Here is a 27,436-nt window from a genome sequence, read left to right as displayed (position 1 = left end):
ATTTTAAATATTTCTGGTGGTACAGCGGGGAATTCACTGCTAATTATTTGACACACTTTGCGTATAATATTAGGTATGCGTCACAGTTCAGCACGTCCGTGAGTGTCCCTGAAAATTACCTTAAATTCCTTTATTTGTTTACCACTCTAAAGATGGAACGAGTAGACCTCCCCGAGATAAAATTTCTATCCATCCCACAGGGGCTGTACCAGAAGAAATGGAAAGCATTTCCCCAGTGGGACTTCGCATTGACCTGTCATATTTTCTTTCACGGTCGGCGGTGTAGCCGGCGAGGTACCGAAATCCCTCTGCTGAACAATCAGGTGTCGCTGTAGATTGCAGTGATTTTTTTTATTATTTTTTTGTTGCTATTTGCTTTACGTCGCACCGACACAGATAGGTCTTATGGCGACGATGGGAGAGAAAAGGCCTAAGAATGGGAAGGAAGCGTCCGTGGCCTTAATTAAGGTACAGCCCCAGCATTTGCCTGGTGTGAAAATGGGAAACCACGGAAAACCATCTTCAGGGCGGTGTCCGGAAAAGTGCGAACACGGAAATTTGCGAACACATCATTAAAGCGGAAATTTGCGCACACTAGGGATTATTACTACCTGACTAGGGTTTCCCAGGTCTTAGTAAATATTTCGTTGCCGGAAATTTGCGAACACCATCTTAAAAAAAAAAAAGAAACAATACATGTAATGTAAGCGAACTCTGTAAATGAATCCATCTTTAATTCATACTGTACAACGTATTGAATCTGATTTCCATCACACTTTACACAGGCTTTAGATTGTCAAAAAGATAATTATCATCTTATCATTTTGGCGTGTTGAAAATCAGCCTTCATAGGTTTCGTCATTTTTTTCATACAGTACATTTGTCGTTTAAAATCGGCTTTTATAGGCTTCGTTATGTTTACATAAGTATATATTTACATGTGGGTTACCGTAATTCAGTCCAATTTCTCTTCATATAGGCTACTTTTATGGTTTTCCCAATCCTGTCTCCAGTTTCAAGCATTTCCTCTTTCTCTTCTTCCCTTGAAGATGCATTTCTAACCTCGTGTACATGCAATTTGTGTGTTCCGCTTCCTTCTTCAAACATTCCACCAGCATGTTGGCTCTGGGGTGGCGGATTCCAACGACAGTATTTAATTTGTTGTGCTATCCTTGTACAACACTCGTGATTCTGTGTCCCTTGCCGTAGCAACTCCACATTTCGATGGGGATCTCTTCATTTTGTAACCATATATCTACAAAATAGCCGAAAAACTCGAAGAATTTTTGGTTGTCGGGAGCTTCCGCATGAATCTGGAGCCATCCGTCATCTACGTCCTCCGGTTTCAAAAATGCCAGTGCCGCACAGATGGTGACGTGAAGCCTTAACTCTTCATTCTAACGGTATTCCTCCTGTAGACCCAGACTTTGAATTTTTATCCATAAGCATTTCTTCATATAAGTGGCAGCCACTCACTTTAGTTGAGGAAAACTTGATGTAGAGCCGATATTGCAGCTGCCTCAAAATCGACATTGACTTTACTGGGACACCACTGTGGAACTACTTCTTTAATAAGAAGGAACAGGCAAATGTATTTTTCTTTCTTCTTATTAGGGAACAGGGCAAATACCACAGGGAACACATATGTTTCGTCAGGCCGGTCTACTAGGTCTGCGTGAACAGTGTAGACTTGTGCAAACTGTTTGCTTCAGCACCTAAATGTACTATCCATAATAAATTGTGTAGATGTTTTTAAACATTATTTTCCTTTGTCTTCGCTGAAAACTAGGGTTCTTTCTTCTAGTCCGTCATCAACAAGGAGAAAACTGCTGCCATGGCCATTTTCAAGATTTCTTCATTGAGAATAATGTCACCGCGTTCTTTTGGCTCTTGTTGATTTCCACGCTCGTTACTCCGCTGATTTCGCAAGGTCCTCTTCATCGATTTGTCAGAATGTCATAACCTGAAACGGCCATATTGATTAATTAAAACATTTCTGACCTTACTATGCATTTAAAAATCATAAAAACCAATGTTTTAGAGCTTATTACGCTCTGTAAGTTTTGTTCAGTCAAAATTTGCATCTAAGTACCATTTAAAGCTGAAAATCACACAAAAAACACTTTTCGTCAAGAGAGTAGAAAAACTCCAATAATTTTTCCGGCTGTACAGGCTGTGCCAAATAATAGTACACTATTAGTAGTAAATATACATTACGTATTGTTATTTGTTGACGTATAATATAATTTGTAATACAAAATTCATTCTGGCTTTATTTTACCGTATGGCACATGCACTTTATATTAATAAAATACGAAAGTTTTTGGATAAGGACGTTTGTTTACTAATCTTTATTATGTAGGTTTCCTATTTCATCGGTGTATACCTCACATAACTGTGAAGTTTCTTCTCGAGCCCTCTTCTTGGCATTACACACTTGCTTCTTCACTTCTTGAGCGGCATCATCAGGTGGTCCTCACAAATGTTTGGATACATAAAGTGCTTTCTCATTCTTCGACAGCATCAAAGTGAACAAAAGTACGGGTATGCCTCCGAACCGGTGGTGGAACCGGCCGCAGCATTAGTTAAAAAAAACTACCTGGTAGATGTTTGTGATATGGTATGGGAGGTTGCAAATACAATGCCAGTGTTAAAATCGGAAAGGTAATCCAGGGTATATGGGATTCTCAGGATAGTGTTCGCATATTTCCGGCAACGAAATATTTACCAAGACTTGGGGAACCCTAGTCAGATAGCAATAATCCCTAGTGTGCGCAAATTTCCGCTTTAATGATGTGTTCGCAATTTTCCGGCATCCTTCAGGGCTGACGACAGTGGGGTTTGAACCCACTATCTCCCGAATACTGGATACTGGCCGCACTTAAGCGACTGCAGCTATCGAACTCGGTCGGTGAATCATTAACGGCACAGTTTTCTATCGCAATGATACTGTACAATGAACACATAAATTTCACTCCAGCTACTATTACACTGTTCACGCAACTAACGAAAAGAAAATAAGTGCACCTCACTGCACGAAACACAGCAACTTAACAGAGATCTCACAGAAACGAACTACGACACACACACACTACGCAAAATACAGTAGGCCACTATACAAAACAAACGGCAATATACGGAAAGAAATTACGTATAGTTATTACGTGGAAATCCTTTCTTTATAAGGCAGACATATATAAACAACGAAATGAGATACAAGTGCGGTTGTATGCTACACAGTCACGGTGCTCCTGTGATGACGTCACGAGCAGGACCACTGAAAACTAACATCTACTGCGCAACCAATCTGGGCCACCCGTGCATATGTCCCACATTTTGCAATTATTTCAGTCCTATCACAGCTGTGCTCTGAAATGGCAGTAGCGTGATGATTATTTATCTTACGGTATTTTTTAGGTGTGGTGATAAAACATACCCACCCCATAAGTGTCGTTTGTGGTGAAACGCTTAGCAATCCTGCTAGTAAACTGAAATATTTGTCAACAAAAAATTCTTCTCTGTCAAGCAAAGATGCCAATTATTTTCATCGATTGTTGGAACAAACAAAAAAAAAAAAAAAAACCGTTCATGACTGCAATAGTACGTATTCGGAAAAAGTAGGCAGGAAGCTATCTATAAGATAGCCGAACATCGTAAAGTTCAAAGAACCACGTACAATAGCTGAAACGTTATTAATGCCTGCTTGTAAAGAGATGGCAATAACAGCCCTGGGTTCAGAAACTGCTGGTGAAATTTCAAAAAATCCCCTCTCTGCTGACATGATCAGTCGCCAAGTCATTGATATGTCCAGTTATAATGAAGACAATATGAAGGAGAAATTCAACAGCAGTCAGTAGTTCTCACTTCAGATCGACGAGTCCACCTACATTAGCGACCAGTGACAGCAGCCTGCTGATTTGTACATCGATCTTTTTTTTTTCTTTTCTTTTTCGAAGAATTTCCCGAGCGAGCCACCGGTGAAGAAATATTTCGTGTAACTGTTGAATGTTTGCTCCAAAATGAACTAAAATGGAAAAATTGTGTGAAGTGTTTGTACAGACGCAGTCGCTTCTATGTCAGGCCGAGCGAAAGGATTTGTAGCTCAAGTACGCAAAGTTAATCCGAACATACGATGCGCGAAGCCATAGTTGCTAAATCTTTGCCACCTTCTCTGAAAGTTGTGCTGGACGAAAGGAAAAGTCGCGAACCTTGTCAACTCGTGAGCCCTAAATTTGCAGCTGTTTTCCGTTTTGTGTCGGATAGGAGTGAAAATATTCTTACTGATACGATTCAGATTGAAGGATTTGTTAATAAGCTGAATTTGTGGAAACAGAGAACTGAAAATTGTTCGTATGAGATGATCTCTGCTGTGTGACAACTTGCTTGCGGTAATAAAGCGATGATGAACCTAATTAAAGAGCATTTAGAAATCCTGCAGCAGAGATTCAAGTATTATTTTGAAGACAGTGTTAAAGATTTCAACTGGATTCGTGATCCACTCGTTGTGAATTCAGAATCTCTTCTGATTAATATACAAGAAGAACTCGTAATCACGTAGACTGAGTGGACCTCGAACCAGTCCTGAGATATAGATAAAATCCCTGACCCGGGGCCGCCGGGTAAAAAAGGCAGGCACGCTACCTCTACTGCTTAGAAATTATGCTATTTCTGCTCTTTGTATACACCTACATGAATAAATAAAGTTTTCCTTATATACTACGAATTGTGTTCTTTATTCTGATCTGACATATCTGGCAACCGTGCTTCCACAATACTGTACCTCTGATTAGAGATCGAGATCTAATTAGAGAAATGACTCAGTAATTATAAGAATCCTGTTTCCTTCCTTGCTAATTATTGTGATTACTAGTTCCGTTCACCCAGAGACGCAGGAAACGAATGATGAAAGAAGCAAGCTAAGAAGACGTGTCTTAAAATTCGATAGTGCCATTACTATCCAACCTCTTGAGACGATCTTTGTTATACCCTGGAGTAATCGGAACACAAAACACAAAAACCATAGGCCGGAATCAAAATACTTGGCTTCGACTTCCTGAACATTTTATTTTATTTTATCGCTGTTGCAACACAAAGCGCGGAGGTCATAAAGTAGTAATAGCTACCGATGACAGTCCAAGGTAATGCGGCTGGTTGAGCAGCCAGAAGGAAGTATCGCTCGTATCATTACACAAACATTCCTGCAACAAGGTACTATGATGCTTAATGTTTCTCAGAAGCTGTTTATTCGCCTTAGGAATTTCCAGTTTATTTGGTCTTTCGCGACGCGGAGAAAACAAATCAAAGAAAACACACACAGGTTATTTTCTGTGCACATGAAGTGAGAATTTGTGTGCTCTTTAGGATCTGTGATAGTCTGTCAATCATCCCGACTTAAATTTATATTTACGTTCGATAGGAACTTATATTTATTTTTAACTGACCGGCTTTAAATAGCCATATTTATGTTTATTGCGTGCTTTGGACTTAAACAGATGAAAATATCAAAAATAACAAAAAATATGAAATGCTTTTCTCAGCTGGCAACTATGCAGCTCGACCTCTTGGTTCATGATTCATTTGTGTGTTTCCAACGAATTAAACATATACAGTATGTAAATATTGATCAAATCCTCCTTAATATGGAGTATCTGCAATGCAAATATGTGGTCATTGACGACTCTAAACGTTCTTATTGTTCAGTTTTGTAAAGTTCAAAAGTACGTTAGCATTTTCTGGTTATAGATCAAAATGTAACTCTTGATAAGCAATGGTGTGTATGACTACCCCATAGTCTCGTTTCCTGTTGCGGGGTCGGCGATGAGGTGAAATTAAATTTTATGACATTTTTTACAGCCAGATGCCCTTCCTGACGGTAACCTCAGTTGAGGAGCTAATGCAGAGGAAATTAATGATGATGAATGGAAATGAATAAGGAGGTGGAAGGAATCGGCTGCGTAGGGACTGTCTCGGTATTTGTCTGTAAAGAAAAATGGGAAATCACAGGAAACTCTTCTCAGGACAGCCGACGATGGGTTTCGAACGCACTTGTCTCCTGAATGAAGAGCTTGGCTCCAGAACCGTAACGCGGTCACTCCACTCGTCGATAAGTAATGGCATGATTTTTTTTTTCAAAAGTAAGTGACAGAGAGCCATTTTGTGAACTAATTAAAATTTGCAGTTGTATTTTGCAATTCCAAGCAGCAATGATGTTCGCTCGATTAGTGTTCAGCAGACAAGGAAGGAAATCGCTTTTTGACACAGTCATTTAAAAGGATAATTGTGGTAAAGTACAATTTTAAACACAGGACTGGTGCAGAATTTTACGAATACCTATTGCAAAAACATAATGTATCCCTTCTCTCAAAAGTAAGAGCTGTGGACAAGTATCATCCCGTAACTAATATAACTTCAACATCGTCTACACACAATTACTTTAAATAATTTGTTCCATTTTTTACAAAAAAATGATCATTTCCTAAAAGAATATCCTGCACTTGAAAATGTTGACATGATTTGGTGTTTGACTTGGGTCATTTGCTTCGTAACCTGAAATAAAGGTGGCCGATGACCTAGAAGTTAGGACCCTTGAAACATCAATCATAATAATCATCAGAAATGAAATTAATATGGAGAAAACCTACGGAAATCCGTACACATCATAGCAGCTGTCTGGACGGTATCCGCATTCCACACGTTTATCGTCTAGTCGTATCAGCGCACTTCATTACGAATGTGAAGTTCCATTTTGGTTTTCACTAGCACAGACATTGACCTTACATTTTCTTTTCTTATACAATATGTCTGCAAGTCAAACAAGATAGCACTCTGCTTAGTCTGATTCTCAGAAACGAGAGCAAATAGGAAATGTTGCGTTTCGTTGAGTTGTTTGTTGGTTTTCCTAGTACTGTAGGTGAAATAAAGTAAAACATCTCTTGATAAGCAAGGGAAATAACACCATTTCGTTTGAACAAAATTTCGAATAAGAATGACTACATCAGTCAGATTTCACGGGAAATTAAAAACTCTTTAAACAGAAAAAAAAAAAAAAAAAAAAAAAAGAAAAGAAAAGAAAAGAAAAGAAACTCCTTTATTCATCACTAGGATAAGGCATTTGATGATTTTTGCATTAATTTAAAAGCTATAAAGAGTCCCCACATATTTGCATTCATTGCTATTTTGGGGGGAAATGTCGTTTTCCGATACATTTTTTTTTTAATTTTAGCATTTTTTAGTTTTATCAACCTGCATCAAACCAGTCTGTGGACTGATGACTCAAACAACATCAAATTTGAAGGCCTTTTTCCTTTTTTTCAACTCATAAAATCATAAACTTGTCTTTCAAGAGAACGCAATTCTATGAAACCAGCATACCTATAGCAACAGTTCCTACCCCTATTTTTCAAAGTTAGTACAATATAGACTTGCCAGCACATGCCCCTCCCCTACACACCAGCAAATATCAGGGAAACAGTGAATCAGCAAGAGCTTTTACCTCCTCCTACATCTCATTTTTCAAGATTTTCTCATAATGGACTCATCTGCACATGACCTTCCCCCACACACCAGCAAATTTCTGGAAACAGTGGATGTATGAGTTTTCAATTAGTTCAGTCCACGGTAAGATGTCCAAAGTGAAAGAAAATCAACGCGGTAAATTGAATCGACTTGTTTCACAGTATAGCGAAAAGACTTTTTTCTACTGATGGGCAAATATTGTTTTGCATGGTATGTGATGTTGGAGTAGCTGCTGATATTTTTTTACACAAGAACATGAGTCATGAGAGAAGTATACAGTGATCTGCAGCGACTTCAAGATAAGGATAACAGAAGCCTACAGCAGGAGCTCTTCGGGGAAACAAGTGTAATATTTTCAACTTTTTGTGAGAAATTATGCGGAGTATTTTTATGCACCGCTATTACACTGCCTAAGTTAAATCATCCAAAGCTGCGTAGCTTCTTAGAAGAGATGACCGGAAAATGAATACCTGATCCCCGGACATTGAGACGAGCTTATGTTGGTAGATGCTACGACCAAACTATACAAGAAATAAGAACGTTGGAAACAAAAACATACGGATTTCAGTAGATGAAACATCAAACTCTCTAGAACGTTACATGTCAAATGTTGTGGTTGGAATTTTGGAAGCACGGAGCCCTGGAGAACGCTTCTTCTACATTGGGAACAGATGGACAAAGCTAACCACTCAACATTCTGCAGAGTTTTTGACCAGTGACTGAAAATACTGTGGCTCAATGGCATTAGAAACGATAAAGTGCCGCTGTTTATAACCGACGCATCACCCTACATGATAAGGGCTGCTAGCGACTTAAGTGTACTCTATGTAGCCTAAAAACGATGCATGCGACATATTTAGATTACACCAACCAGCGGAGGAGGTACATGCTAATTTTCCTGATGTGGACAGACTAATGGCATCTGTTAAGAAAGAACCCCCTTGAATTCAAGCATTCAAAACAGAAGCACCAGAGATACTTTCAGAAATTCAGAATTTGCTATGTTCACCAGAAATTATATCATTTTCACCTGTTTTGAATTGATGGGGAACGTGGATCGATGCCTGCAATATTTATTGACAGAACTTCGATGTTGTGAGGAAAGTACTGCTGTGATCAAAACATCACAAGAACTGCTGTCTGATAAAGAAATTGTGGGTGCACTTTTGGGTTCTTTCCCGATGCCGTAACTGCTCTTAAAAAATCGCAAGTCGAACTAATGAATCAACTGCAAGTTATGGATAGAGTTGTCAATGATATGAATAGTGTGCGAGTGCTAAAGTGGGCGAAGCAATTGCACTGAAAGTGAAGAAAGTGTTAGAGAAGAACTATGGTTACAAACCAATACGTTCAATTGGCAAAGCTTTGTCAGGTTTTTTTTTTTCTTCTCTTGCTGACTGTGAGTTAAATCCGGGAGATGTTGCATGCTTTGAGTATGTTCCAACAGTTTCTGCTGAAGTGGACAGCAATTTCTCCATGTAGCTTATAAGTTTGTACTGCACAAAACAATCATTTTCCTTTGAGAACCTCCTCCAAGTTTTCATTGTACACTGTAATTCATGTATGTTGTAAAAATATCATACAAGACACTTCAATTTGCATTTTTCTCAACTGCTATTCATTAAATTACATAACTTATATTCTACGAAATTAATTCAAGGTACGGTATATGTCAATAATACATTAACAATAATAAACTCATTAAACTCTGTTCCACCGAGCTCGATAGCTGTAGTCGCTTAAGTGCGGTCAATATCAGTATTCGGGTGATAGTGGGTTCGAATCCCATTGTCGGCAGCCCTGAAGATGGTTTTCCATGGTTTCCCACTTTCACACCAGGCAAATGTTTGGGCTGTACCTTAATTAAGGCCACGGCCGCATCCTTCCAACCCCTGGCCCTTTCCTATCCCATCGTCGCCATAAGACCTATCTGTGTCAGTGCGACGTAAAGCCGTAGCAAAAAAAAAAAAAACAAACACCTTCTGTTCTTCACCAATAAAAGAACAATGTCATACCATAAGTTAAAGTGTTTATTGCCATTTTTAAAACTGTTTGACCGAGCTCAATAGCTGCGGTCGCTTAAGTGCGGCCAGTATCTGGTATTCGGGAGATAGTGGGTTCGAACCTCACTGTCGGCAGCCCTGAAGATGGATTTCCGTGGTTTCCTATTTTCATACCAGACAAATGCTGGGGCTGTATCTTACTTAAGACCATGGCCGTTTTCTTCCCGCTTCTAGCCCTTTCCTGTCCCATCGCCGCCATAAGACCTATCTGTATCGGCGCAACGTAAAACAACTTGTAAAAAAAACCTGTTTGATCATTTTTGCAGTATTGGTCATAATTGCATTTTTAATTGTGCCTATATTGTATAAGTATAGGTGATTAAATGTCTTGTCCTACTAATCGCTATTATTAACCGAATTTGATGGGACCGATAGTAAGCTACTTCGGTTGAAAGTAAGTTCGACTGAAAGGGGAATAGTTGGATTTCAAAACAACTACAGGCTTTTTAATTTACTGTATTAACTCGCTGGCGTTCTGAGCCCAAGTTACCAGGTTCGATCCTGGTTCAGTCTGATGGTATTTGAAGGTGCTCAAATACGTCTGCCCGTCTCGGCAGCTTTACTGGCACGTAAAAGAACTCCTGTGGGTCGGCACACTACTGATCTGCATTTAGGACAGTCGCCCAGGTGGCAGATTTCCTATCTGCTGTTTTCCTAGCCTTTTCTTAAATGATTGCAAAGAAATTGGAAATTCATTGAAACGAATATTTGCCCCAATTTGTCCTCTTGAATTCCAACTTTGTCTTCATACTGTGATCTTTCTTACTTTTAAAGACACCACTCAAACTTATTCGTCTACTGATGTCATTCCACGCCATCTCTCCACTGACAGCTCGGAACATACCACTTAGTGGAGCAGCTTGTGTCCTTTCCCCCAAGTCTTCCCAGCCCAAACTTTGCATCATTTTTGTAACGCTACAACTTGCTTTACGCCGCACCGTCACAGATAGGTCTTATGGCGACGATACCTTGGCGCCTCCGAAAACCGTAAAAGTAGTTAGTGGGACGTAAAAGCAATAACATTATTATTATTATTATTATTATTATTATTATTATTATTATTATTATTATTATTATTATAAATTGTGTAAGGGCTGGAAATACCAGATTTTCAACTATCAGCTAAAACAGACTGCAGTAAAATGCTAATTATTTGCTCCACAGAAATAATATTAACGAGCATTAAGAATACAGATATTGTCTATCTTGACATATTAAGGGACTGTCCCACTGCATTTTGAGCGTTCAAACGGAATTACGACTGTAGTGCCATCTGCTGGCGGGCGGACCCAATATTGTTGAGAATAAATTGAACGGGGTCTAGGGATCAGGGCTGTCAATGTCAAATTTTCAGTATATAGGCCTACAGTAATAATGGCGTGTGACCTCGGCGAAGGCCTGATGCAGGTCTTTCGAGTTCACCCCTTATAGAGGCGACCTGCACGTCTGCGACGATGACACACACGGTCAGCCCCCAAGCCCGGAGACAACGAATGAAAGTTAAAATCTCCGACGCTGACGGGAATCGAACCTGGAATTCCTTGGGTCAAAGGCCAGCGCGCTAACCATTTAGCCATGGAACCGGACACTACAAAGGGTCTGCAGTGTTATACCAAATACAGTAGAGACAATACACGACACTTACGGATTTCGCCTTGCTAAAATGGGAGACAATTCGACGGTGGCGCTCCTAGTGACTTGACCTGAACAAATCGCGCTAAATTCAAATATCAATGGAAATGTATATACGGAAATGGATAAATAAATTACGTCTAGAAAGACAGTGGTATTGGGATATTAACTTCGAAGTTGCTAAAGCAATTCTGGATAAATGAATGAAGAATTATTTAAAAGGTTATTATTCAAAGACTGAAATTAGACATATAAACAAGGTGTGAAATGGACTGGTGTGAAATGGCTTGATCTTTCATTTATGCATTACTTTTTTAGCATTAGCATACCTGCCTGAAATCTTACGGTTGGATTTGTCTTTTTTCCTCATTTAAAAACAATGTATCATCACATTAAGACATTTGTCAATAAAAATATCGGCACATTCCTTACACATCTGATGCAATGAATTAACATTTAATAGCTGGACAATTTTCCTCTTAACATAAAGCCTACTAACAGAAAGAAAATCTATAAAATCCCGGCTTTAATCTGAGAAGAGGGATAAAAGAAAGAAAAGTTTGAAAATGTTGTCGATAGTGATGCTTTGAGGAATATTTACGTACAATTAGAGTAAAAATGTAACATACCCTTGGCTGTATAGTCGAGGATTTTTAAAGTCGCTGGCCTGGAAATGATCTGAACAGATCTTATAATTCTTATACAAGCATAACGTCCCTTCTTTCTTGTACACTTTATCCAAATCGCTGCTGTGATATTTCAAAACCGACAGATCACACCTACAACAACACATCGGTATTGAAGATTAACTGCTGCACTATACAATAAAATATGCGTATTATATTTTAAGCCCGTTAAAACATGGGTCGAGCAGGTCAGAAGATTATGAAGTACTATAAAAATCTCTGTCACTGGAAGAATATATATGCAAACACAATATTACTTACATGTTCTTGTCACGAGGGAACCTGAAGAACGAGCGCGCATTTTTCTCTACTTCGTAATTACTGCAGCCAAACACAGCACATATCTTTCCCCTCATGTTGAGAGGAGATATCAAGGAATGACACACGCTGCTATTTAATTATGTCAACTCACTGAAAACGCATAAATAACACCAAAAACTTCACACAAAAATACACGTGCTCTTATGACAGAATCAGTACCGTTCAGGTCTATCCGCTAGAGTGAGCTCCAATAGCTGTCCCTCGATATCTCGCTCAGTGTCGTGTATTGTCTCTACTGTATTTGGTTATACTTACGCCATATTCTCCAGAAATAATATTAACGACCAAAGAAGGATTAAGGTTAGAAATCATTTAATAACTGTTTCTCCTAACCAAGCCTTACTCGTGCCAGACTTCTCATTTACATCTATCCTATCTGACCTTCCTTGGTCAACTCTTGTTCTTTTCTAACAGTAAGGTAGAGAGTATGTTGTGAAGCGCAGTATTATTACGATAGGGGCTCAAGAATATTAAATTCTAGATACGAAACTAAACGGAAGCAACTCGACAAATATGTGGGCTACGCATTCTTCTACGACAGTATAGTGAGATTATAACCAAGGTACAGTAAACCTGATACAATTCCTCGGATAAGATATTGTGCTATTATATTTTGAGAGAAATGCTCATAGTATAACATTCAGCCTGACTTTCGAACACTAGCGAAAGCTGGAGGATTTAGGATAATATTATTCCTAAACTGGTCGTAGTACACATGAAGGTAGCGATAACTAGTAAATTAAGTGGCATAAGGGTACCAGTAATGGAGAGGCCAAATCAGACAGAAGTACATTCGAGTGAATGAAGATGCGCATTACAATCGACTTAAATCGTTATGTGAAAGAATCCAGTAAGGAATAGGCAATATAGGGTACGGGAAGTAGAGGTAGGAAGATAATAACTCAGTCAAACATTCAATGATCTATATATATAAAAGCAAGTCGGGCTGGAGCGATGTATATATAAATATTTAAAAATGAAAAAAGACGTGAATTAATGAGGCACTTCCAGAAATCTCAGAAATTTGAAACTTGGTACGAGGGAAACTGATGACCCCAGGATCCCTAGAAAAATCGGAAATTCTCAAAATTCCCTGAAGGGGGCACGCTGGGGGGGCTCAAATTTTGGGCTCAGTATAAGAACACAGTCGTATAGTATATCCAAAACGATAACCTATAGGTTTCGTGGGCTTAAAAATTTTCGGGAATTTCCTCATTTTTATCCCCCATCCCCCCAAATCAAGATGGCGGCACAACCTGCGAGACGAGGTAGACAATTGAAATTTGGTGAAATTATAGCTTTTGAACCCTAACCGACGGGAAAATTCCAAGATGTTCAAATTTTTCACTTTTTACCCCCAAGGATATCGAAATATGGAGGCAATTTTAATGACTGTGCAGACATTCCTTCTGAGCTATTTTTTGGCTAAACGGTAAGTCGTATCACAAAACGGATGGCACAACGTCCCTTCAATTCGGAGTGATCTACAACTTTGGTCCTGTGACATTTTGTCGTATCTCTCTCCCTTATACGTTAAATTTGGCCGTATTTCTGGATTGTTCATAAATTTGGTGATTTTTACAAGTATATTTTATTCTTTGACACACTTATAACAATGATAGGATCATCATGTTGTGTGCGCACATTGGCACGATTAAGGGACATATGTGTACCAAATTTCATGATTCTAGCTTATACATAAGTAGGCAAAATGTAATGTAAAATGTTAAAAATGCACCCAAATTTCACCCTATTCAAAATTTGAACTCAATTTACCCCATTAATATGGGAGATACGAGGAAATGGTTTAGAAACAAACATGTAGAGCGATAAATGAGGCGTCTGATGGCGCAAACCGTTTCGTAATATCATAAACCGTTTAGGAGATATGAATCTCGAAGTGGAAGTCTGCACTTTCCAACGTGCTCATGCTTATCCGTCATCTATATATATAAAAGCAAGTCGGGCTGGAGCGATGTATATATAAATATTTAAAAATGAAAAAAGACGTGAATTAATGAGGCACTTCCAGAAATCTCAGAAATTTGAAACTTGGTACGAGGGAAACTGATGACCCCAGGATCCCTAGAAAAATCGGAAATTCTCAAAATTCCCTGAAGGGGGCACGCTGGGGGGGCTCAAATTTTGGGCTCAGTATAAGAACACAGTCGTATAGTATATCCAAAACGATAACCTATAGGTTTCGTGGGCTTAAAAATTTTCGGGAATTTCCTCATTTTTATCCCCCATCCCCCCAAATCAAGATGGCGGCACAACCTGCGAGACGAGGTAGACAATTGAAATTTGGTGAAATTATAGCTTTTGAACCCTAACCGACGGGAAAATTCCAAGATGTTCAAATTTTTCACTTTTTACCCCCAAGGATATCGAAATATGGAGGCAATTTTAATGACTGTGCAGACATTCCTTCTGAGCTATTTTTTGGCTAAACGGTAAGTCGTATCACAAAACGGATGGCACAACGTCCCTTCAATTCGGAGTGATCTACAACTTTGGTCCTGTGACATTTTGTCGTATCTCTCTCCCTTATACGTTAAATTTGGCCGTATTTCTGGATTGTTCGTAAATTTGGTGATTTTTACAAGTATATTTTATTCTTTGACACACTTATAACAATGATAGTATCATCACGTTGTGTGCGCACATTGGCACGATTAAGGGACACATGTGTACCAAATTTCATGATTCTAGCTTATACATAAGTAGGCAAAATGTAATGTAAAATGTTAAAAATGCACCCAAATTTCACCCTATTCAAAATTTGAACTCAATTTACCCCCTTAATATGGGAGATACGAGGAAATGGTTTAGAAACAAACATGTAGAGCGATAAATGAGGCGTCTGATGGCGCAAACCGTTTCGTAATATCATAACCCGTTTAGGAGATATGAATCTCGAAGTGGAAGTCTGCACTTTCCAACGTGCTCATGCTTATCCGTCATCTATATATATAAAAGCAAGTCGGGCTGGAGCGATGTATATATAAATATTTAAAAATGAAAAAAGACGTGAATTAATGAGGCACTTCCAGAAATCTCAGAAATTTGAAACTTGGTACGAGGGAAACTGATGACCCCAGGATCCCTAGAAAAATCGGAAATTCTCAAAATTCCCTGAAGGGGGCACGCTGGGGGGGCTCAAATTTTGGGCTCAGTATAAGAACACAGTCGTATAGTATATCCAAAACGATAACCTATAGGTTTCGTGGGCTTAAAAATTTTCGGGAATTTCCTCATTTTTATCCCCCATCCCCCCAAATCAAGATGGCGGCACAACCTGCGAGACGAGGTAGACAATTGAAATTTGGTGAAATTATAGCTTTTGAACCCTAACCGACGGGAAAATTCCAAGATGTTCAAATTTTTCACTTTTTACCCCCAAGGATATCGAAATATGGAGGCAATTTTAATGACTGTGCAGACATTCCTTCTGAGCTATTTTTTGGCTAAACGGTAAGTCGTATCACAAAACGGATGGCACAACGTCCCTTCAATTCGGAGTGATCTACAACTTTGGTCCTGTGACATTTTGTCGTATCTCTCTCCCTTATACGTTAAATTTGGCCGTATTTCTGGATTGTTCGTAAATTTGGTGATTTTTACAAGTATATTTTATTCTTTGACACACTTATAACAATGATAGGATCATCATGTTGTGTGCGCACATTGGCACGATTAAGGGACATATGTGTACCAAATTTCATGATACTAGCTTATACATAAGTAGGCAAAATGTAATGTAAAATGTTAAAAATGCACCCAAATTTCACCCTATTCAAAATTTGAACTCAATTTACCCCCTTAATATGGGAGATACGAGGAAATGGTTTAGAAACAAACATGTAGAGCGATAAATGAGGCGTCTGATGGCGCAAACCGTTTCGTAATATCATAAACCGTTTAGGAGATATGAATCTCGAAGTGGAAGTCTGCACTTTCCAACGTGCTCATGCTTATCCGTCATCTATATATATAAAAGCAAGTCGGGCTGGAGCGATGTATATATAAATATTTAAAAATGAAAAAAGACGTGAATTAATGAGGCACTTCCAGAAATCTCAGAAATTTGAAACTTGGTACGAGGGAAACTGATGACCCCAGGATCCCTAGAAAAATCGGAAATTCTCAAAATTCCCTGAAGGGGGCACGCTGGGGGGGCTCAAATTTTGGGCTCAGTATAAGAACACAGTCGTATAGTATACCCAAAACGATAACCTATAGGTTTCGTGGGCTTAAAAATTTTCGGGAATTTCCTCATTTTTATCCCCCATCCCCCCAAATCAAGATGGCGGCACAACCTGCGAGACGAGGTAGACAATTGAAATTTGGTGAAATTATAGCTTTTGAACCCTAACCGACGGGAAAATTCCAAGATGTTCAAATTTTTCACTTTTTACCCCCAAGGATATCGAAATATGGAGGCAATTTTAATGACTGTGCAGACATTCCTTCTGAGCTATTTTTTGGCTAAACGGTAAGTCGTATCACAAAACGGATGGCACAACGTCCCTTCAATTCGGAGTGATCTACAACTTTGGTCCTGTGACATTTTGTCGTATCTCTCTCCCTTATACGTTAAATTTGGCCGTATTTCTGGATTGTTCGTAAATTTGGTGATTTTTACAAGTATATTTTATTCTTTGACACACTTATAACAATGATAGGATCATCATGTTGTGTGCGCACATTGGCACGATTAAGGGACATATGTGTACCAAATTTCATGATTCTAGCTTATACATAAGTAGGCAAAATGTAATGTAAAATGTTAAAAATGCACCCAAATTTCACCCTATTCAAAATTTGAACTCAATTTACCCCCTTAATATGGGAGATACGAGGAAATGGTTTAGAAACAAACATGTAGAGCGATAAATGAGGCGTCTGATGGCGCAAACCGTTTCGTAATATCATAAACCGTTTAGGAGATATGAATCTCGAAGTGGAAGTCTGCACTTTCCAACGTGCTCATGCTTATCCGTCATCTATATATATAAAAGCAAGTCGGGCTGGAGCGATGTATATATAAATATTTAAAAATGAAAAAAGACGTGAATTAATGAGGCACTTCCAGAAATCTCAGGAATTTGAAACTTGGTACGAGGGAAACTGATGACCCCAGGATCCCTAGAAAAATCGGAAATTCTCAAAATTCCCTGAAGGGGGCACGCTGGGGGGGCTCAAATTTTGGGCTCAGTATAAGAACACAGTCGTATAGTATATCCAAAACGATAACCTATAGGTTTCGTGGGCTTAAAAATTTTCGGGAATTTCCTCATTTTTATCCCCCATCCCCCCAAATCAAGATGGCGGCACAACCTGCGAGACGAGGTAGACAATTGAAATTTGGTGAAATTATAGCTTTTGAACCCTAACCGACGGGAAAATTCCAAGATGTTCAAATTTTTCACTTTTTACCCCCAAGGATATCGAAATATGGAGGCAATTTTAATGACTGTGCAGACATTCCTTCTGAGCTATTTTTTGGCTAAACGGTAAGTCGTATCACAAAACGGATGGCACAACGTCCCTTCAATTCGGAGTGATCTACAACTTTGGTCCTGTGACATTTTGTCGTATCTCTCTCCCTTATACGTTAAATTTGGCCGTATTTCTGGATTGTTCGTAAATTTGGTGATTTTTACAAGTATATTTTATTCTTTGACACACTTATAACAATGATAGGATCATCATGTTGTGTGCGCACATTGGCACGATTAAGGGACATATGTGTACCAAATTTCATGATACTAGCTTATACATAAGTAGGCAAAATGTAATGTAAAATGTTAAAAATGCACCCAAATTTCACCCTATTCAAAATTTGAACTCAATTTACCCCATTAATATGGGAGATACGAGGAAATGGTTTAGAAACAAACATGTAGAGCGATAAATGAGGCGTCTGATGGCGCAAACCGTTTCGTAATATCATAAACCGTTTAGGAGATATGAATCTCGAAGTGGAAGTCTGCACTTTCCAACGTGCTCATGCTTATCCGTCATCTATATATATAAAAGCAAGTCGGGCTGGAGCGATGTATATATAAATATTTAAAAATGAAAAAAGACGTGAATTAATGAGGCACTTCCAGAAATCTCAGAAATTTGAAACTTGGTACGAGGGAAACTGATGACCCCAGGATCCCTAGAAAAATCGGAAATTCTCAAAATTCCCTGAAGGGGGCACGCTGGGGGGGCTCAAATTTTGGGCTCAGTATAAGAACACAGTCGTATAGTATATCCAAAACGATAACCTATAGGTTTCGTGGGCTTAAAAATTTTCGGGAATTTCCTCATTTTTATCCCCCATCCCCCCAAATCAAGATGGCGGCACAACCTGCGAGACGAGGTAGACAATTGAAATTTGGTGAAATTATAGCTTTTGAACCCTAACCGACGGGAAAATTCCAAGATGTTCAAATTTTTCACTTTTTACCCCCAAGGATATCGAAATATGGAGGCAATTTTAATGACTGTGCAGACATTCCTTCTGAGCTATTTTTTGGCTAAACGGTAAGTCGTATCACAAAACGGATGGCACAACGTCCCTTCAATTCGGAGTGATCTACAACTTTGGTCCTGTGACATTTTGTCGTATCTCTCTCCCTTATACGTTAAATTTGGCCGTATTTCTGGATTGTTCGTAAATTTGGTGATTTTTACAAGTATATTTTATTCTTTGACACACTTATAACAATGATAGGATCATCATGTTGTGTGCGCACATTGGCACGATTAAGGGACATATGTGTACCAAATTTCATGATTCTAGCTTATACATAAGTAGGCAAAATGTAATGTAAAATGTTAAAAATGCACCCAAATTTCACCCTATTCAAAATTTGAACTCAATTTAACCCCTTAATATGGGAGATACGAGGAACTGGTTTAGAAACAAACATGTAGAGCGATAAATGAGGCGTCTGATGGCGCAAACCGTTTCGTAATATCATAAACCGTTTAGGAGATATGAATCTCGAAGTGGAAGTCTGCACTTTCCAACGTGCTCATGCTTATCCGTCATCTATATATATAAAAGCAAGTCGGGCTGGAGCGATGTATATATAAATATTTAAAAATGAAAAAAGACGTGAATTAATGAGGCACTTCCAGAAATCTCAGAAATTTGAAACTTGGTACGAGGGAAACTGATGACCCCAGGATCCCTAGAAAAATCGGAAATTCTCAAAATTCCCTGAAGGGGGCACGCTGGGGGGGCTCAAATTTTGGGCTCAGTATAAGAACACAGTCGTATAGTATATCCAAAACGATAACCTATAGGTTTCGTGGGCTTAAAAATTTTCGGGAATTTCCTCATTTTTATCCCCCATCCCCCAAATCAAGATGGCGGCACAACCTGCGAGACGAGGTAGACAATTGAAATTTGGTGAAATTATAGCTTTTGAACCCTAACCGACGGGAAAATTCCAAGATGTTCAAATTTTTCACTTTTTACCCCCAAGGATATCGAAATATGGAGGCAATTTTAATGACTGTGCAGACATTCCTTCTGAGCTATTTTTTGGCTAAACGGTAAGTCGTATCACAAAACGGATGGCACAACGTCCCTTCAACTCGGAGTGATCTACAACTTTGGTCCTGTGACATTTTGTCGTATCTCTCTCCCTTATACGTTAAATTTGGCCGTATTTCTGGATTGTTCGTAAATTTGGTGATTTTTACAAGTATATTTTATTCTTTGACACACTTATAACAATGATAGGATCATCACGTTGTGTGCGCACATTGGCACAATTAAGGGACATATGTGTACCAAATTTCATGATTCTAGCTTATACATAATTAGGCAAAATGTAATGTAAAATGTTAAAAATGCACCCAAATTTCGCCCTATTCAAAATTTTAACTCAATTACCCCCTTAATATGGGAGATACGAGGAAATGGTTTAGACACAAACATGTAGAGCGATAAATGAGGCGTCTGATGGCGCAAACCGTTTCTTAATATCATAAACCGTTTAGGAGATATGAATCTCGAAGTGGATGTCTGCACTTTTCAACGTGCTCATGCTTATCCGTCATCTATATAAATAAAATCGTAACGACCGTGTGTCTGTACATTGATTATTTTGGCGAAATTTCGGTACAGTTATCCGTTTCAGGTGTAATAATGACCATCTGCATCATTTTTAGCTTTGGTGTCTGTTTGTCTGTTTGTTTGTCTGTTTGTCTGTTTGTCTGTCCTTCTATAACTTGAAAACTACTGGATATATTTCCACCAAACTTCGTATTTAGAATCCACCTGTCCTTGGGTAGGTTTTAGCGCAAATATCGTTTCTAAATCCCTGAACTGAGTGGGGATATTTACGAAACCGAAACCGTGATTTTGCACTCCCTCAAAGTATACACAACCGAACTTAATGGAAATCAACCTGCCTTAATGAAAATTAATTTTTAAACCTTTTTTTCTCATGTGCTTCATTTCGATAACAGGATTTAGTAAGGGAGATATCATTAACGGACCGGTTTTCGGTACAAATCCCAGCGGACTTAACGCAAGAGCGGGTGTGTGTAAAGCGTACTTCTTACAACTTGAAAACTAACAAGATATTTGAACCAAATTTTATATATAGCATCCATCTGTCCAAGGGTAGGTTTCCTTGGTGTCTGTTAGTTAGTTTGTTTGTTTGTTTGGTCTGTTTGCCTTTCTCTAACTTGAAAACTACTGGATATATTTCCACCAAACTTCATATTTAGAATCCACCTATCCTTTGGGGAGGTTTTAGGGCAAATATTGTTTCTAAATCCCTGAACTAATTGGGGGTTTATACGAAACCAAACCGTGATTTTGCACTCCCTCAAAATACACACAACCAAACTTAATGGAAATCTACCTGCCTTAATGGAAATTAATTTCTAAACCTTTTCTTCTCATGTGCATCATTTCAATCACTTACAGGAAAGATAGTATGATCAAACTCTACACGAACATTGGCCCACCCAGTACCCATATGTGAGCCAAATGCTATGTCACATAATTATCCGAAAAGTAATGCAATGTAAGATAATCTTACACAAATTTCAACCTATTCAACGTTTCTGATTCAATCTGACCCATGAATAGATTAGATGCGAGAAAATATCATAGGACCAGCCATTTAGATCGCTAAATACTGCGCCTTACGGTACAGTCCTTTGTCGATATGACGTACCGTTTAGCAGCAGTTAATCTGTAAATGAAGGTCTGCAATATTGTAGACATTCATATACTTTCGTATGTCCATCTGTATATATTCATTGATGTCGATTTGTAGCGATCGAGAAAGGATGTGTCTGCTATTGTAATCAGTACTCCCTACACCGACTTTGACTGCTGGCAGTAGGAATGGGGTCCTTCTCCAACTCCTGTGTAACTGGCATTAGTAAGGAGGCCTACCATTTTCATGAATAATTCACTTTTCGATTTGTCTTGCAGAAGGCAAGGGATCATGCAGTTTTGTTCGAAAGTCCCCTACTCTATTGTGTTTGGCTCTAGGCCAGGGTGCCCGCCATTATAAACAAATGTTCCAATCTAAAATTTGACTAGCATTAGGCATAGTGGCCTGCTATTTTCATGGAAACTCACTAATTCCGTGTGACTGGCAGTAAGCTGGCTAGCAGCAGTAAAAAGGGACTGTCATTATAATGATAACTGCACAACTCAATTTTGACTGGTGGTAGGGATGTTGCCTGGTATTATAATAAAAACTCCTCAACTGTAACCTGTCTGAAAGTAGGAAATGGGTCTGCCATTGTAACTAAAACTCCCCAAATCGATTGTGACCGCGCAGTAGGCATTGGGGCCTGCAATTATAATGTAAACTTGCCAACTCGATTGTGAATGGCAGTAGGCAAGTGAGCCTGGCGTTATCATCACAACTCCGCAACCCTCACTTTACATTGGAAACAACGTATGTGGACCTCCCCATGCTATTTCTCGGATAAGGCTAAGAGACATGCAATTTTAAAACAATCTCATTTGCTGCACGCACAGTATTTACGTCGATATCCGTATACAATGTAGAATACCGTAGCGAAGCACGGGTACATTTGCTAGTTTCAGTATAAGAGGTATGCAACTACAATAAACTAATGTGAAAGTGGATCTTGGAGATGTTTATTTCGATTACAGAGGCTTCCAAAACTCACATTGTAGTCTATAACAAAAATGTATGTAATAATAATAATAATAATAATAATAATAATAATAATAATAATAATAATAATAATAATAATGTCCGCCTCTGTGGTGTAGTGGTTAGCGTGATTAGCTGCCACACCTGGAGGCCCGGGATCGATTCCCGGCTCTGCCACGAAATTTGAAAAGTGGTACGAGGGCTGGAACGGGGTTCACTCAGCCTCGGGAGGTCAACTGAGTAGAGATGGGTTCGACTTCCACCTCAGCCATCCTCGAAGTGGTTTTCCGTGGTTTCCCACTTCTCCTCCAGGCGAATGCCGGGAAGGTACCTGACTTAAGGCCACGGCCGCTTCCTTCCCTCTTCCTTGTCTATCCCTCCCTATCCTCCCATCCCTCCACAAGACTCCTGTTCAGCATAGCAGGTGAGGCCGCCTGGGTGAAGTACTGGTCATTCTCCCCAGTTGTATCCCCCGACCAAGAGTCTGAAGCTCCAGGACACTGCCCTTGAGGCGGTAGAGGTGGGATCCCTCGCTGAGTCCGAGGGAAAAGCCGACCCTGGAGGGTAAACAGATGATGATGATAATAATAATAATAATAATAATAATAATAATAATAATAATAATAATAATAATAATATCAAGCGGCCTTCAGACCAAGCCGATTGTGCACAGAGTAATTTCTGAACCCAAAAGACTAATAGCAAGACACCAAAGCATTTGTAGCAAAAATTGCTGGGACATTTGTTGACATCAACAAAGCAAGTATTCAATAATTGATCGCGAATCTCCATTCTATATACTGAAATAACAAGGAAGAGACCTCAAGACACTTGTAGTCTTAAAACGAAGTTACATTTACGGAAGATATCTCCGAACCCTTCAAAATCTGTTTGTTTGTTTGTTTGTTTGTTTGTTTGTTTGTTTGTTTGTTTGTTTGTTTAAAGGGGCCTAACAGCTAGGTCATCTGCCCAATCCTTTCAAAATCCAAACAAGATGTACGACAAGGAGACGGATTCTCTCCGCTTCCTTCCCACTCCTAGCCTTTCCTATCCTTTCGTCGCCACAAGATATATCCGTGTCGGTGCGACGTAAAGCAGAATTGTAAATAACAGCTTCGATCAAAGACAGAAAAGCTCATGCAAAGAAAGAAAGAAAGAAAGAAAGAAAGAAAGAAAGAAAGAAAGAAAGAAAAGAAACTGGGCGCACAGAGAGGGTAAACAAACGCCTCTTAGTACTTTGCATAGTTCTAAATTGTACTATTAGCAGTAATAATAATAATAATAATAATAATAATAATAATAATAATAATAATAATAATAATAATAATAATAATATGTTTAACTGCTATATTTTTAAAGAGTGCCAGAATTTGATCCTACAACTTTGATCACAGGAGGCCAGTGATCAGCAAAGGTGGTATGATGGTGGAGGTAGTTATTGTTTAAACGGAAGTACGACATAACGAGAGTTAATTAAAAACATATAATCGAATTACTTGTAACGAATATTTTTTACTTGTTTTACTCTTTACAAAAGTAATTTTTACTCGTTATTTACTTCTTGAAGTAAAATTGTAATCGTTATATTCCCGTACTCGATACACATCGCAAGATACAGGAACTAGGAAAAAATGAAGTGATGATAACTAAAGCTGAACCAGTAGCTTCACCAGTGCTGAAGGAGGTCTTTTTACCTTTCCTATGCTTCCAATCACATCAAACTTATGCTTCAATATCCATCAATGCTGGGGATTTTCTTAAAATTAAACTAAGGTATTCCTCAAGCGCCCCTATAGAACGTCTTCTCAGCAAATGCAAAGATGTACTTTCCGCCAAGAGGTCAAGGCTTAGTGATGAGAATAGAACCAATTATTTTGTCAAGTAAATGGCAAATTATTCAAAATTCTTAAAGTCACGAACATTAAACAATTGTGGGAAAAATAATTTTGAAAATTCCAAGGTAGGTATCATGTTTAATCTCATTCAGTGATGAGAGGCACCTAACATATGCTCAACATGAAAATCCACAGCCTGTTTCCAGTCATTTGACCGGCTGAGAAATGTAATGAATGAAGCCCCCTTCTAGCGGCGAGGGTAGGTATTGTACCGGCTGCGAAAGCCAGTCGCACTTCTCTGAGGCAATGATTAATGACTGACAGATGAAATGAAATGAAATGAAATTTGAGAGTGTTGCTGGAATGAAAGATGACAGGGAAAAGCGGAATTCCCGGAGAAAAACCTGTCCCGCCTCCGCTTTGTCCAGCACAAATCTTACATGGAGTGATCGGGATTTGAACCACGGAACCCAGTCTTTAAGTCTAATAGCAGCCTACTGTACTGTAGGAGAAAGTGCTACCTTCGGAAAATGATGTCAACGAAGGAAAGGGAAGGAAAATTGAAAGACATGAAAATGAAAGTTTTTTTGATCTGGTAAACTTAATACGATCCAGGTCGGAAGAGAATAAGAGTTGATTAAGGGAGGTCTGATACGGAAGATGAAAGAGATGAAACCGGTACAAGCAAATGGGAACAATGTCAGACTCAGGTCAAGATCCGTGATTGCCACTTCAGGCTTTCAAATTAGAAGCTCCATAGGGATCTTCCATTTTAGCCATCACTTACAAGCGGCAGAGGATAATGTGGATGTATTCTATCCCTCATCCAAAGGGGGTGAGAATGCCTAAGCACTACACACTCATCTGGATAATAATAATAATAATAATAATAATAATAATAATAATAATAATAATAATAATAATAATAATACCGAGCTCGATAGCTGCAGTCGCTTAAGTGCGGCCAGTATCTAGTAATCGGGAGATAGTGGATTCGAGCTCCACCGTCGGCAGCCCTGAAGATGGTTTTCAGTGGTTTCCCATTTTCACACCAGTGTGTACCTTAACCCTCTACTGCATGAATTATTTTTCGTAATAGCTTAACACTCGTATGTCATGTGGATTGCCATATGGAATATATATACGATATATACGCTAAGCTTTTAACATTCAAAAACCGAACATTACTACTGGCCATGGGTACGTATTGCAAGGCGCAAGTGTACTTGCACGACCGTAGGTCGGTAATGTCTTCGAGGTTGAGCCAGAGGTACTCCTGAAGCCTGTGGTAATGTGATGGGGAGGGCCCACGTAAAATAAACGGTGGTTGGTTCGCGTGGATGTTGACGGGGTGGAAGGAGTACCTTTGATTGCAGGGCTGTTTTGTCTTATGTTATGTAAAAAAAACAAGGCATCACTGGGATATGTGTTTAATGTTCAACATACGTTGAAGGTGTGTTGTAAAACTACCTCTGTCTATAATATTTATCCATTTACACAGGTAAAAAGTTATATGTTGCCTAATGGCAACAGTATGCAGTAGAGGGTTAATTAAGGCCACGGCCGCTTTCTTACACTTCCTAGGCCTTTCCTACCCCATCGTCACCATCGTCGGTACGACTAAAAAGCAAATAATAATAATAATAATAATAATAATAATAATAATAATAATAATAATAATAATAATAATATCCTACTGTATCATCACATGATGCTGTTCCGAGTCCCATCCTCGAACCTGGGAGTAACTTGCGCTAGCGAGAGAATTGTACCGACCAGAGATCCACCGATACCGTACCGAATGAGCTGGCCACGCGGTTCGCGTCGCGTAGCTGTCAGCTAAGCGTTCGGGAGATGGTCTGTTTGAATTCGATCGCCAGCAGCTCTGAAGATTGTCTTCCGCGGTTACCTATTTTCCACACCAGTCAAATGCTACGGCTGTATCTTAATTAAGGCCATGGTCATTACATCCCCAATCATATGCTGGCTCTGTTTTGTTCTTCCTTCGCCGAAAATTCACTGTGTTAGTGTGACGATACACCTTTAAAAAAAGGGGAAAAACATGCTCATATCCGATGTCGACAGTGGCTATTCTGAATGTACTTTTCCCTTTCATAGGACTTGTCCTAAACTCATTCTTGAAGAACGCTGAGGATAAACAGACTGTACATTTGTGTTACAAGGGATATAATTACAGCTAAGCACATATCGAAACCACAGACACCACAAATAAAACAATTTGATTAGCCAGTTGCTACACCCTCTAGTACATGGGGCAGATTACCTCAAATATTCCAAGTCCCTAGAATGAACCAACAACAGCATCAGCTGTTTTCCATTGTGAATACTGGATGTTATCAGCTAAGTGTGACAGACATCCTACTCGAAGTGCAGATAACAAGGAGACGAATGAACATCTCTCCTAACTTATTCTTATGGGCCACCAATATCTGTATCTTCGGTGACTTAATTTCGTGTGGCTATTGCTAGGCTGGTGCAGCCCGTGTAAGGGAGAGAGACCCTCCGACGAGGGTAGGCGGCATCCGCTGCATGTTACTGTAGTGGAGGATAGTGTTGAGAAGCAGGAATGTTAGTAACACCCAGTACCTAAACCAAGGGAATTAACCATTTAAGATTAAAATCCCGACCCAGCTGGGAATCGAATCCGGAGCTCTCTGAACCAAAGGCTACTGCGCTGACTATTCAGCTCATGTACGACAATGAAAGTGACAAGTTGACACTTACCGTACTCTTCATTGTCGACGTCCGGCTCTGTCTCTCGTTTTTTCCCCATGTTCTGGTCTTCAACACAGACAATCACTCACTTCAGATGTTCTAATCTGCTGTGAACATTTTATTTCTTTGTTATCTACTTATCGGTCACCTGATAGCTTATCCTCAAGTTTTCCTACCCACACGTCAAGTAGCTTTAGTAGCTATGCTCCACGTTCTGAGTGTACGAAAGCGCACGCCGTGGGACGTCCTCCAGCGGAACCGTGGTGCTATCTAGTGGTGCCGCTTACATCTACATTCTATTGTGTTGTCATCAGTGTCGCCACTCTGGAAGAAGGGATTTTTTTATGAGCTGTAGACATTCTCTAGAGCAGTGGATATCGAACAGTGTTCCGCGCAACTTCAGTCTGGGGAGTCTGGGATTCCCTGAAATATTTTCTGCAATACCAGCCAGCTTCCTCTGTCTAGCACGGGGAAATGCGCACAATGCG

General features: G+C 39.3%; 1 protein-coding gene across 1 annotated transcript in view; it reads right to left on the bottom strand.

Annotated features, from left to right (window-relative positions):
- Positions 1–27,160, bottom strand: part of Ctl2 (Choline transporter-like 2) — a 248,674-nt gene extending 221,514 nt beyond the window's left edge. The window contains exon 1 of the mRNA XM_067137298.2: positions 26,958–27,160. Within this exon, the coding sequence (XP_066993399.2) occupies positions 26,958–27,006 (49 nt within the window). The 5' untranslated portion in view covers positions 27,007–27,160. The remainder of the gene's footprint in view (positions 1–26,957) is intronic.
- Between the last annotated feature and the right edge of the window lie 276 nt (positions 27,161–27,436).

The sequence above is a fragment of the Anabrus simplex genome, chromosome 1 (assembly GCF_040414725.1).
Source record: "Anabrus simplex isolate iqAnaSimp1 chromosome 1, ASM4041472v1, whole genome shotgun sequence".
In the NCBI taxonomy this organism is placed as follows: Eukaryota; Metazoa; Arthropoda; class Insecta; order Orthoptera; family Tettigoniidae; genus Anabrus; species Anabrus simplex.
Note: the sequence above shows the minus strand (reverse complement) of the source record. Positions and strands in the feature narration are given on the sequence as shown.